The sequence below is a fragment of the Sinohyriopsis cumingii genome, chromosome 12, assembly GCF_028554795.1.
Source record: "Sinohyriopsis cumingii isolate HCF-2022 chromosome 12, ASM2855479v2, whole genome shotgun sequence".
Lineage (NCBI taxonomy): Eukaryota > Metazoa > Mollusca > Bivalvia > Unionida > Unionidae > Sinohyriopsis > Sinohyriopsis cumingii.
The window spans coordinates 8,374,411-8,389,556 of NC_142972.1; the positions used below are offsets into that span (position 1 = coordinate 8,374,411).

The 15,146-nt window shown below is 34.4% G+C and overlaps 1 protein-coding gene across 1 annotated transcript in view; it reads left to right on the plus strand.

Moving 5' to 3' along the window:
- The window catches only part of LOC149785976 (popeye domain-containing protein 1-like), a 153,615-nt gene that overhangs the window by 95,792 nt on the left and 42,677 nt on the right, over window positions 1–15,146 (plus strand). Inside the window, exon 2 of the mRNA XM_089976236.1 lies at window positions 9,897–14,484. Within this exon, the coding sequence (XP_089832362.1) occupies window positions 13,883–14,484 (602 nt within the window). The 5' untranslated portion in view covers window positions 9,897–13,882. The remainder of the gene's footprint in view (window positions 1–9,896; window positions 14,485–15,146) is intronic.

Below are 15,146 nucleotides of genomic sequence, written 5' to 3' on the forward strand. Positions count from 1 at the left end.
GACTGGTCATTTAGGGGTCAATAAGACTTATCACAAGATCTTGAATCACTTTTATTGGCCAAAAATTAAAAGTGATGTTTGTAAATACTACAGATCTTTTCACGCTTGTCAAATGATAGAAAACCCAAATCAGAAGATACCTAAGGCTCATCTGCAACCTATTCCTGCATAGAATAATGGTAGACTGTGTAGGTCCATTACTGAAGACCAAGTCAGGTAGCCAATACTTGTTGACCATTATATGTGTCAACAAGATTCCCAGAGTCAATTCCTTTAGGAATATTAAAGCTAAAACCATAGTAAAAGATTTGATAAAGCTTTTTACACAATTCAGCCTTCCACAATCTGTCAAATCTGTCATCAGGCATCAGATTTTAGGTCTGGAATTTTCCAGCAAGTTATGCATGAACCAATCAATATTTGTCTTTTAATGTGTAGGTAGGACCAGGCAATATTTTGCATCTTTTAATGTGTAGGTAGGATCAGGCAATGTTTTGCATCTTTCAGTGTGTAGGCAGGACCAGGCAATATTTTGCATCTTTCAGTGTGTAGGTAGGACCAGGGAATATTTTTATTTTTAGTATGTAGGTAGGACCAGGCAATATTTGTATTTAGGTAGGACCAGGCAACATATCAGTAGGACAAGGCAATATTTTTATTTTTAGTATGTAGGTAGGACCAGGCAATATTTTTTTTAGCATGTAGGTAGGACCAGGCAATATTTTTACTTTTTAGTAAGTAGGTAGGACCAGGCAATATGTTGCATCCTTCAGTGTTTAGGCAGGACCAGGCAATATCTTGCATTTTTCAGTGTGTAGGTAAGACCAGGCAATATATTTTTTATAGCATGTAGGTAGTACCAGGCAATATTTTTTATCTTTTAGTATGTAAGTAGGACCAGGCAATATTTTTATTTTTAGTATGTAGGTGGGACAAGGCAATATTTTTACTTTTACTATGTTGGTAGGATCAGTCAATATTTTGCATCTTTCAGTGTGTAGGCAGGACAAGGAAATTTTTTTTATTTTTCAGAACTACACCTATGAACAATGATCAGGTATACATTTTTTTTCTATGATTACATTAAAGACCAAAGTATCAAATGAGTTTGATATTATGTTTTTGGGGTAGAAAAAATTACAAATAAAATGTATTTAAACAATGTTTGTTTTAAGCTGGTTCCTAATTAAATGAAATTGATATAATTAATTTTGTTACATCCCATAGCACACAAGAAAAATGTTGAATAGCTATGAAGTCTGTCATAAAATGACCATTGCTTTTAACATTTCATTGATGTTCACTAATTTTTCATTTATATGAGTAATAGTAACCTACATTTTGTTTCATCAGAAGTCAAAGCAATGATACATGTACTGCATTTGATTATGAATGGTAAACAGGATGCAAACACTAAGAACCATAAAGAGGGATGCTGTGTGGTGAACATAAAGTGGGATGTTGTATGGCAACATAAAGAGGGATGTGTGATGGTAAATATAAAGAGGGATGGTGTATGTTAAACATAAAGAGTAATGTTGTGTGGCAACATAAAGAGGGATGTTGTATGGTAAACATAAAGAGGGATGTTGTATGGTAACAAAAAACATAAAGTGGGATGTTGTATAGTAGCAGAGAGTGTGGAACAACAGCATGCTGACCTTGAACACTAAGATTACTGTGTACTGTGCCTGCGTGCTAAGCACTCTCATGTACGCCAGTGAAACCTGGACTCTGTACACCTCACAAGCGAAAAGACTGAGTGCCTTTCATATGCGGTGCCTCCAACACATACTCGGGATCACCTGGAGCAATCAAGTAATGAACAACGAGGTGCTCAAGCGTGCCAAGATTCCCAGCATGGTCACACTCCTCCACCAACATCGCATCAGATGGCTGGGCCATGTATGCCGGATGGATGATGGACGAATCCCCAAAGAAATTCTTTATTCGGAACTTGCCTCTGGCAAAAGGTCGATCGGATGGCCACATCTCCGGTTCAAGGATGTCTGCAAGCATGACATGAAAGCCCTTGATATCGATGTCAACACCTGGGAAGAGCTCACTCTAGACAGATCAAGATGGCAACATGCTCTGATCACTGGTCTGAAAGCTGGGGAGGACATGCTACACTTGATAGCTGATGAAAGACGATCACAGAGGAAGAAGAAGCAGCTCCAACCAACACCAGATGCAACCATCAAGTGCAGCAAGTGCAGCAGGGACTGCCACTCCCACATTGGACTACATAGCCACAGCAGACACTGCACAATCACCAACTGGGACATCTCTCATGGGCGCAGTTCCATCGTCTCTCAAGACTAACGGATGCCAACACACATGTATGGTAACATGAAGTGGGATATTGTATGGCAACATAAAGAGGGATGTTGTATGTTAAACATAAAGAGGGATGTTGTATGGTAACATAAAGAGGGATGTTGTATGGTAAACATAAAGAAGGATGTTGTATGGCAACATAAAGAGGGATGTTGTATGGTAACATAAAGTGGGATGTTGTATGGTAAACATAAAGAGGGATGTTGTATGTTAAACATAAAGTGGAATGTTGTATGGCAACATTAAGAGGGATGTTGTATGGTAACATAAAGTGGGATGTTGTATGGCAACATAAAGTGGGATGTTGTATGTTAAACATAAAATGGGATGTTGTATGGCAACATAAAGAGGGATGTTGTATGGTAAACATAAAGAGGGATGTTGTATGGCAACATAAAGTGGGATGTTGTATGTTAAACATAAAATGGGATGTCGTATGGCAACATAAAGAGGGATGCTGTATGGTAAACATAAAGAGGGATGTTGTATGGTAAACATAAAGAGGGATGTTGTATGGTAAACATAAAGAAGGATGTTGTATGGCAACATAAAGAGGGATGTTGTATGTTAAACATAAAGAGGGATGTTGTATGGCAACATAAAGAGGGATGTTGTATGGTAAACATAAAGAGGGATGTTGTATGGCAACATAAAGAGGGATGTTGTATGTTAAACATAGAGGGATGTTGTATGTTAAACATAAAGAGGGATGTTGTATGTTAAACATAAAGTGGGATGTTGCATGGTAAATATAAAGAGGGATGTTGTATGGCAACATAAAGTGGGATGTTGTATGGCAACATAAAGAGGGATGTTGTATGGCAACATAAAGTGGGATGTTGTATGGCGACATAAAGAGGGATGTTTAATGTTAAACATAAAGAGGGATGTTGTATGGTAACATAAAGAGGGATGTTGTATGGCAACATAAAGAAGGATGTTGTATGTTAAACATAAAGTGGGATGTTATATGGTAACATAGAGAGGGATGTTGTATGGTAAACATAAAGTAGGATGTTATATGGTAAACATAAAGAGGGATGCTGTATGGTAAACATAAAGTGGGATGTTGTATGGTAAACATAAAGAGGGATGTTGTATGGCAACATAAAGTGGGATGTTGTATGGCAACATAAAGTGGGATGTTGTATGGCAACATAAAGAGGGATGTTGTATGGTAAATATAAAGAGGGATGTTGTATGGTATACAAAAAGAGGGATGTTGCATGTTAAACATAAAGAGGGATGTTGTATGGCAACATAAAGAGGGATGTTGTATGGTAAACATAAAGAGGGATGTTGTATGGGAACATAAAGAGGGATGTTGTATGGTAACATAAAGTGGGATGTTGTATGGCAACATAAAGTGGGATGTTGTATGGCAACATAAAGTGGGATGTTGTATGGCAACATAAATTGGGATGTTGTATGGTAACATAAAGAGGGATGTTTAATGTTAAACATAAAGAGGGATGTTGTATGGTAAACATAAAGAGGGATGTTGTATGGCAACATAAAGTGGGATGTTGTATGTTAAACATAAAGTGGGATGTTATATGGCAACATAAAGAGGGATGTTGTATGGTAAACATAAAGTAGGATGTTGTATGGTAAACATAAAGAGGGATGCTGTATGGTAAACATAACGTGGGATGTTGTATGGTAAACATAAAGAGGGATGTTGTATGGCAACATAAAGTGGGATGTTGTATGGCAACATAAAGTGGGATGTTGTATGGCAACATAAAGTGGGATGTTGTATGGTAACATAAAGTGGGATGTTGTATGGCAACATAAAGAGGGATGTTGTATGGCAACATAAAGTGGGATCTTGTATGTTAAACATAAAGAGGGATGTTGTATGGCAACATAAAGAGGGATGTTGTATGGTAAATATAAAGAGGGATGTTGTATGGTAAACAAAAAGAGGGATGTTGTATGTTAAACATAAAGAGGGATGTTGTATGGCAACATAAAGAGGGATGTTGTATGTTAAACATAAAGAGGGATGTTGTATGGTAACATAAAGAGGGATGTTATATGGTAACATAACGTGGGATGTTGTATGGGAACATAAAGTGGGATGTTGTATGGCAACATAAAGAGGGATGTTGTATGTTAAACATAAAGAGGTATGTTGTATGGTAATATAAAGAGGGATGTTGTATGGTAAACATAAAGCAGGATACTATGTGGTAAACATGTAGTCATAAAGAGGGGTGTCTTGTCAACATGTAGCCATAAAGAGGGGTGTCTTGTCAACATGTATCCATAAAGAGGGGTGTTTTGTAGATGTCACCATAAAGAAGGGTGTCTTGTCAACATGTAGCAATAAAGAGGGGTGTCTGGTAAACATGTTGCCATAAAGAGGGGTGTCTGGTAAATATGTGACTATGAAGATGGAATATTGTCTAGTAAACATGAAGCCATCAAAGGGATACTGTCTGGTAAACATGTGACCATACTGTATGTTAAACATGTGGCCATAAAAGAAATAATGTCTGTTAAACATGTGGCCATAAAAGGAATACTGTCTGTTAAACATGTAGCCATAACAGGAATACTGTCTGTTAAACATGTGGCCATAAAAGGAATACTGTCTGTTAAAAACATGGCCATAAAAGGAATAATGTCTGTTAAACATGTGGTCATCAAAAGTAATACTGTTTGTTAAACATGTGGCCATAATAGGAATACTGTCTGTTAAAAACATGGCCATAAAAGGAATACTGTCTGTTAAAAATGTGGCCATAAATGGAATACTGTCTATTAAACATGTGGCCATAAACTGTAATACTGTTTGTTATACATGTGGCCATAAATGGAATACTGTATGTTAAACATGTGGCCATAATAGAAATACTGTCTGTTAAAAACATGGCCATAAAAGGGATACTGTCTGTTACACATGTGGCCATAAATGGAATACTGTCTATTAAACATGTGGTCATAAAAAGTAATACTGTCTGTTAAACATGTGGCCATAATGGGAATACTGTATGTTAAACATGTGTCCATAAAAGGAATACTGTCTGTTAAAGATATGGTCATAAAAGTAATACTGTCTGTTAAATATGTGGCCATAATAGGAATACTGTCTGTTAAACATGTGGTGATTAAAGGAATACTGTCTATAAGACATGTGGCCATGAAGGGATACTGTCTGTTAAACATGTGGCTATAAAAGGAATACTGTCTATAAGACATGTGGTCATAAAAGGGATACTGTCTGTTAAACATGTGGTCATAAAAGTAATACTGTCTGTTAAACATGTGGCCATAAAAGGAATACTGTCTATAAGACATGTGGCCATAAAAGGAATACTGTCTGTTAAACATGTGGTCATAAAAGTAATACTGTCTGTTAAACATGTGGCCATAAAAGGAATACTGTCTGTTAAACATGTGGCCATAAAAGGAATACTGTCTATAAGACATGAGGTCATGAAGGGATACTGTCTGTTAAACATGTGGCTATCAAAGGAATACTGTCTATAAGACATGAGATCATGAAGGGATACTGTCTATTAAACATGTGGTCATAAAGAGTGGATACTCTCTGGTAAACATGTGATCATAATAAGACTTGAACTTTTCCCATGCATAGACTCTATATATACATCATTTAGAGACTCCATATATACATCATTCAGAGACTCCCATATATACATCATGCATAGACTTCATATATACATCATTCATAGTCTCCATATATACATCATTCAGAGACTCCCATATATACATCATTCATAGACTCCCATATATTCATCATTCATAGACTCCATATATACATCATTCATAGACTCCATATGTACATCATTCAGAGACTCGTATATATTCATCATTTTGAGACTCCCATATATTCATCATTATAAGACTCCCATATACATCATTAAGAGATTCCCATGTATACATCATTCAGAGACTCCCATATACATCATTCAGAGACTCCCATATATACATAATTTATAGACTCCAATAAACATCATTCAGAGACTCCATATATACATCATTCAGAGACTCCCATATATACATCATTCATAGACTCCCATATACATCATTCAGAGACTCCTATATATACATCATTCATATACTCCCATATATACATCAATCATAGACTCAGTACCATTAACAAACTGGTAAATTATAATTTGATGCCAATTTGAATGATTTCTTGTCACTTGATTTCCTGAGTTGATTTCCTGTCACTTGATTAAATGACTTGATTTCCTGTCACTTGATAGATTCTGCCTATAGTATGTCCAGATTTATATGTCCAGATTTATATGTATTAGATGGCTTTCATAATACATTAAGATCTATAATCTGTCATTCCCCACTACATTAAAAATCTATAATTTGTCATTCTCCACTATATTAAAAAATTATAATCTGTCATTCCCAACTACACTAAAAATCTATAATCTGTCATTACCATCCCTCTTTTTCAATCCATTTTCATCTGTCATCATTAACATAAACCATTTACATCCCCCATTGATCAGGAAGCTTTAGTTTTCACTCTTATCATCTTATCGTTTTAATTTCAACTATTTGGTCTTTGATATTGCTGGTCGACATGAGACTTTTTATAATTTTTAAATGATTTTACATATAACATTTTGTATGGTGCTAAATAACCTAACAGTGCTGTGTGTTGTTAAAATAAAATCAGTCAATCAATCAATCCTAACTACATTAAAAATCTATAATCTGTCATTCTCCACTTCATATGTAATCTGTCATTCTCCACAACATTAAAAATCTATAATTTGGCATTCCTCACTACCTTAAAAATTTATAATCTGGCCCTGTTTTCATCAAACATTTCAATTTTGTTTTATTATATATTCAGATCAAAACTTTGTTTCTGATTAAAATATTTTATAATGCTAGAATTTAAAACAACACTTTCCTGCTGGAATACAAAACCATCATGTTAAGACTGAATACCATATTTCACACTTGATACATCTAGGGGCCAGCCTAATAAATTCATTTCACTATACAAATGACCTTGACATTGACTTAGTCATCCATGTACCTTTAGATTCTGGTGCAGACATCTTGCAGTCATGCATGCTCTAGAGATGAGGCCATATGGTAAATGTAGACTTCCATCAAAGTCAGTAGTATTACATGTAGTTATGTAAACATGATACAAATTAAAGAGTCTAGTTTATACTAGCTCTTGAATTCAGTGTTCATGGCTTTGATATTTAAGATTCCAATTTTATTTGCATCATTTATTGACAGACCATTAGAAAGCATGGCATTAAGTTGGACTGAGTGTGATTTGATAATCGTAATGTTTGATACAAATATGTAACTCAGTAATTACAATGTAGGATACAACATGTAACTCAGTAATCACAATGAAGGATACAAATTGTAACTCAATAATCTCAGTGTATAATACAGTGTGGATAAAGTATGTAATTCAATAATTGCAATATAGGATAGGGTTTGTAACTCAAATCACAATGTATGATGTAGTATGTAACTCATTAATCACAGAGTAGGATACAGTATTAACTCATTAATCACAGAGTAGGATACAGTATTAACTCAATAATCACAATGTAGGATACAGTATGTAACTCAATAATCACAATGTAGGATTCAGTATGTAACTCAATCACGATGTAGGATTCAGTATGTAACTCAATCACGATGTAGGATGCAGTATGTAACTCAATAATCACAATGTAGGATACAGTATTAACTCAATAATCACAATGTAGGATTCAGTATGTAACTCAATGATCACAATGTAGGATGCAGTATGTAACTCAATAATCACAATGTAGGATTCAATATGTAACTCAGTAATCACAATGTAGGATACAGTATGTAACTCAATAATCACAATGTAGGATTCAGTATGTAACTCAATAATCACAATGTAGGATACAGTATGTAACTCAATAATCACAATGTAGGATACAGTATATAACTCAATAATCACAATGTAGGATTCAGTATGTAACTCAATAATCACAATGTAGGATTCAATATGTAACTCAATAATCACAATGTAGGATACAGTATGTAACTCAATAATTACAATGTAGGATACAGTATGTAACTCAATAATCACAATGTAGGATTCAGTATGTAACTCAATGATCACAATGTAGGATTCAGTATGTAACTCAATAATCACAATGTAGGATTCAGTATGTAACTCAATAATCACAATGTAGGATTCAGTATGTAACTCAATAATCACAATGTAGGATACAGTATGTAACTCAATAATCACAATGTGCTCTGGATGGGTTAAAAGCTTAACATTCCAGTTATGTGATGCAAGAGGCATTAGTGATGTGTTAGATGTGAGCTGTCTCTTGGCATTATGTCAGATGTTAAATGCTTTCTCAATTAGCCTGTATGTACAAGTAGATGTTTGAGTTCATGAGGTGACTTGACAGTAAGATATGAGACTTCATGTAACTGGAATTTAATTTTCTGTCATACTTGTTGGGGTAAGGACCATCCTTGTTGAAATGCTTGTTGGGATAAGGACTGTCCTAAATGTACTTTTTGGGATAATGACTATTTTTATAGAAGTACTTGCTGGGACAATGACTATCCTTGTAGAAATACTTGCTTAGATAAAGTCTGTCCAAGAAGAAACACTTGCTTGGATAAGGACTGTTCAAAAAGAAACACTTTCTTGGATAAGAACTGTCAAAAAAGAAACACTTGCTTGGACAAGGACTGTCAAAAAAGAAACACTTGCTGGTGTAAGGGCTGTCCAAAAAGAAACACTTGCTTGTGTAAAAACTGTCCAAAAAGAAACACTTGCTGGTGTAAGGGCTGTCCAAAAAGAAACACTTGCTTGTGTAAAAACTGTCCAAAAAGAAACACTTGCTGGTGTAAGGGCTGTCCAAAAAGAAACACTTGCTTGTGTAAAAACTGTCCAAAAAGAAACACTTGCTGGTGTAAGGACTGTCCAAAAAGAAACACTTGCTGTTGTAAGGGCTGTCCAAAAAGAAACACTTGCTGTTGTAAGGACTGTCCAAAAAGAAACACTTGCTGGTGTAAAGACACACAGAATAACATTTAAGTCTTAATGTCTGTTCAGGACCAGATTTTGCATTAAGCCCATAAAATGTCACAGCTTTAACATCTACATTTTTGTGAAAAACACATTCATAAATGTCAGCACAATCTAAAATGACTTCATATTTGGAAAAATGTCATCCTTAAATGCCATCAGACATGGACTCCATAATATTGTGTTTACACCCTCTGCAAACAAACTGGGGGATGGGTTGATGGGTATCTTTATGTAACATTCATTTAACTTAATACCTCTTTAACTGGTTGAGATATCTTCATCATCAGCATTTGTATTATGACAAGAGTTTGTCATATAAAAATTGGCTTTGTCACAGAGTAGATGTATTCCAAAAATAATCACTGATAATTACGTCAGATATTGTGTATATTTGGTTCCAAGCATGAAGTAATATTTTGAAAGTGTACCAAAAGGCAGATCCTCTTATGAATGGAAAGTTTTATAAATTTGTGTTTGAATCCTTTTGCAGATTGTGTATGCATGATGAGTGCCTGGAATGAATACTAATCTCCCAGGACCAGGATCCATCTCCCAGGACCAGGATCCATTCAAGAGAGCAGAAATGCTGATAAGGTTTTCATCCCAATGTCAACTTTTGCAGCTTAACAATAAGTGCATTGGTACCATTGATCAATAAAAGCAGTTGTACAAAGAGAGAAAGTTCTAAGGGTTTAGAGTGCAGCCAGACAAGGCATAGATTGAGGTGATATTTAAGTTCACTTCAGTTACAGGCAATTCCATAGAGTGCAATGCAACATTGTGTGTTATTGTGTGATATTCTGTGATACTGTGTGATATTGTACAATCACTTCCTCAGTTTGGGAGCATCTACAACACTTTAAAGGGCAGAGGATAAATATGTCTCCAGTGGTCAACATTAAATGGTGACATAATTGTATAAAGCACTTGCATTGCTTGATGTATAGTTGTTTTTTAATATTAAAAGCAACGTAATACTGTTCCAGATTCGGACAATGATGCAAGTGAGATCTTTGTAACTAGGTCAGCCAAAAACAGTTACACAAAGGAATATGTGAATATATCAGTAATAAATCACATGCTAGTGTTACAACATTGTTGCCAAAATTATGTGACATCGGCATGGAACAGTAACATCAAAATGATGTGACATCAGCAAGGAACAGTAACATCAAAATGATGTGACATTGACATGAAACTGTAACATCAAAATGATGTGACATTGGCATTTAAGATCAATATTACATTCAAGATACTGCAATAAATATTGAACAGTAACATCAAGATGATGTGATATCTGTATGGAAGGTCATTGTTACACCTATGATACTGGAATGAATAGTCACCTCAATATGATGTGATATCTGTATGGAAGATCGCTGTTATGTGCATGACACTGTACTAAACATCAAACAGTAACATCAAGGTGTTATGGTATCTACATGGAAGGTCATTTTTACACTCATGTAATTGCCTTGAATATTGAACATATTCATAAAAATTAATGTGATGTCTGAAGCAAAGCAGATATATGTTGACTAAGATTCAGGATTTGATTCCATAAAATACTTTAAATTTGTATGCCATCTTATATTTACTTGCTATCTTAAATTTCTTTGCAATCTTCAATTTGTATGTATGCCATCATGAAACTAATTCTGAAAAATGTGATGAAGTTTGGAACTGACATTATTTTGTACTGAAAATAATAGCACCAGTTTCACTGCAGAACTCCAAGGACTATGCTATCAGGGGCCAGTCACAATAATGTGACACCTGAGGAGTAATGTTATGAGATATGCTGACTATTTTAACATTTTTGCTTTGTTGTGGTTCCTATTTAATAACAATTTTTCATAATCCAACTACATTAAATCTGAAACAGTCTAGGGAATCTTGGCCTTCAGACATTGTATCAGTATTGAGTTGGACTTAGCAGTGTAGCAGCATACATACAAAAAATACATTGTATCAGTATTGAGTTGGACTTAGCAGTGTAGCAGCATACATACAAAAAATACATTGTATCAGTATTGAGTTGGACTTAGCAGTGTAGCAGCATACATACAAAAATAATTGTATCAGTATTGAGTTGGACTTAGCAGTGTAGCAGCATACATACAAAAATAATTGTATCAGTATTGAGCTGGACTTAGCAGTGTAGTAGCATACATACAAAAACGTAGGATATCAAATAAGTAAGACATTGTATCAGTATGGACTTAGCAGTGTAGTAGCATACATACAAAAATAACAAATACGTCAGTTAAGTATTGTAACTTTTCTAGAGTACTTGTTAGTACAACACAAAGTCAGTAAGGCTGAATTAATGAGAGATGATTCCGCCTCAGTACATCATCCCTCTTAATACTGGCAGAGTGTAAGTGGATTTTACATGTCAGATAAAAAGCATTAGTACAACATATGACTTGGCTTTTCAGATCTATTTATAGTGCAGTAGAGTACAGTACTGTTTGACTTAGACTCCAGTCAAAAGTGTGACTTAGACTCCAGTCAAAAGTGTGACTTAGACTCCAGTCAAAAGTGTGCATTGTAAGCTACAGTGAAGTTACACTTCATTTAAAGTCACAGCATATAACTAATCTGTGTTAACCTTGACTAAAGTCATCAGATTTCAGTCTGAACTTATGACTATAATGTTTGGTGAAAAAATAGAATATATTTAATAAAGTAGACAAAAACATAACAACCAACCAGATTAGTTTTAATTCTATTAATAATTGCAAAGTAGTGCAGATATTTATGATGCTGAAATAGTAGTCTGGATATTCACTCTGATTTTAAATCAATAGTAGTCTGGATATTCACTCTGATTTTAAATAAATAGAAGTCTGGATATTCACTCTGATTTTAAATAAATAAAAGTCTGGATAACTGACTGATTTTAAATCAATAGAAGTCTGGATAACTGACTGATTTTAAATAAATAGAATTCTGGATATTCATTCTGGTTTTGAATAAATAGTAGTCTGGATATTCACTCCAATTTGAAATAAATAGAAGTCAAGATATTTACTCTGATTTTAAATAAATTATAGTCTGGATATTCACTCTGATCTTAAATAATATTAGTCCTAAAAATTCCATGTGATTCTGTGTAGAGTAGGTTAACATGAATCAAAGTGCAGTATTATTTGATGAGAGCTTCTATCTTAAAAATGGGACTATAGTTTAATTGCAGAAGGGTAAAATATGGAAGACTTGATATAGTACAAATTTATAGATAAAAGGTAATAATACTAATTATAAATGTCATGATAAAGAACATAAAGTTTCATTCTTAAATTTATTATTGACTAATATTTTACAAACTTTAAGGAAATTGGAAAAAAAGTTATTGAAATCTTGACTTGCAAAAGTAATTTGTTATGTAAGTCAAGAAGGCACCTTCCTGGCATTACAATTCTTTGATCATGCTACCACACTGTTGATTATACTCTGCTACAAGGGATTAAAAAAACAATCCCCACCCCCTTGAAAGAATTGCAATGTGCAGGACTCAAATTTGATCTGTAAGTTTCCATTTCTTGTAAAGGACTCAAAATATGATCCATAGCACTTGTTGCATGAAGAATCTCTCATTAGCTAACCTGGACTCAATGAGGCTGATCTAGACTGACAAAATGTATATATGATTTGTGAAAGCACTTCATTTTGATTGGTTGAGGATCAATGTACATAGATGATTTGTGGAGATATCACCAAATTTTGATTGGTTGAGATGGTAATGTCACAGATTCCACAAAAATTGATTTAGGTACATCTTTTCAAGAAAAGAACTTAATGATACAAAGTCAAGGTCAAGTAGACTGGGTGTCTGAATAATTTGTATGCTTATTGATTAGTTCAAGCCATACTGTGAAGAGCATTAGGTCTTTAGTCACTTGGATTTATAATTGTTTATTTATTACACAGCACAGTCTGATAGTCAGACGGTAGGAATTATGCTTATATGACATACATGAGGAGAGAATTGACAGGTTTGTTGCATGCATGGAGAAATGATCATATAAGGACACTGTACAAATAATTGGAGCCTTACTGTATGTTTTTTATTCCTGGAAGTTCTTACATACAAATGCTATAATAAAACAAAACAAAGAACAATTGTCTATCAATGAAATATATTTCTTGATGCAGTAATTTATTTGTCAGTTGGATTTTGAACAGAAGATCCAAAGAGTATTTTAGCATTTATGGAAGTGAAGAAAAAGGAAAATCATGACGTAAACACATCAGTGTTTCAAGGACTACCATTGACTGAAGTTCTTTAATTACATTTTGAAAGAACAGAATTTCTAGAAATTTATTCCATCATTTATTGTGACTGAAATTGAGTACAAATTGATCACACCCAAGTGTCTTTCAGTGAACTGGACTAGGTTCAAGATTGTTTTGCCTGACTTTTTGATAATTGGTGCTATGGACGATGATCTTCATTGATTGGTGCTAACAATGAGTGCAAGTAATATCAGCACTGCAGAAATCACATACTCCAACCAATCAAATCACCCATTCTTTGTTGCTGGTGGAAACATCATTAATTCAAACAGTTCAGTCTGGATCAGACCCATTATAAACCAGACTGGTTCAGGGGAGGGAAATGTTTGGTCAGGGCACTGTAGTGACTGGAAGGAAGCCCAACATGCCCTGTTTCAATTGGGTAACCTGTGCATGATTATTTCCTTCTTGACACCAAGTGGTTTTAGATACCACATATTTTTCCTGCGATTTATGCTGAACATTGGATTTATTTTTTCTATCATTTGGGCTGGATTCTTCATTTGCATGATGGATATTCTGATTTGGAATTTTGTATTTTTTACACTAAATTCAGCACATGTGATATATCTAGGATACCGAATGTTTCCTGTCCGATTCAGTAAAACATTGGAAGAAGTATATGCGAAGATGTTCAAGCCATTGAAAGTCAATCGAAAACAGTTTCGAGAATTGTCCCAGTTTGCCAACATCCTTCTCCTTGCCAAAGGATCGGTTTATGCCAAGGAGGGCAACAGTAAAATAGGCCAGAAACTCTCCATGCTAATAAAGGGCAGGTGAGATATATGTAAATTTTGTTTCTAAAAATAGAGTAAAGTCAAATTGTTGGACTGTCTTCTATTAATGAGACAGTTGTTTCAATACACCATTCTATTAATTAGACAGTTGTTTCAATACACCATTCTCAAACACTAACAAATGTTACATGCTTTCTAATTAATTAGATAACTAGCTAAATGTAAAACAATATGATAGAGAACACTTTCAGAAATTTTGAAAAATATTATTGTCATTAATTCTTAATGTGATGTAGTGCCACCAGAAATTCTGATTTTAGTTCTACAGGTCAGAGACTGCAGCAGTGGCTTGATGTCTGTCAACTCATCTGTCTGCTGTCCATCAGCCATCATCTGTCCTTTATGACAAGTTTGCTACCACTGTTCCTTCTAAACTACTGGGATGATTTCACAATACATGTATATATATTTTAGGGTATAGTACATAAATAATAAGAGAGAGAAAGACAAGGTATGGTAAATAGATAAATGGTCTGTCATTAATTTGTTACCATCTTTTGATTACAAATGGAAATTGGTTACTGTCAAATTTGTAGATCTGTTCTTTATCACAGGTGGTCATTATTTACAGGTAAATTTGTTTTAGCATAAATTAATCTATGGAAGGTTGCCATTATTTACAGGTACATTTGTTTTAATAT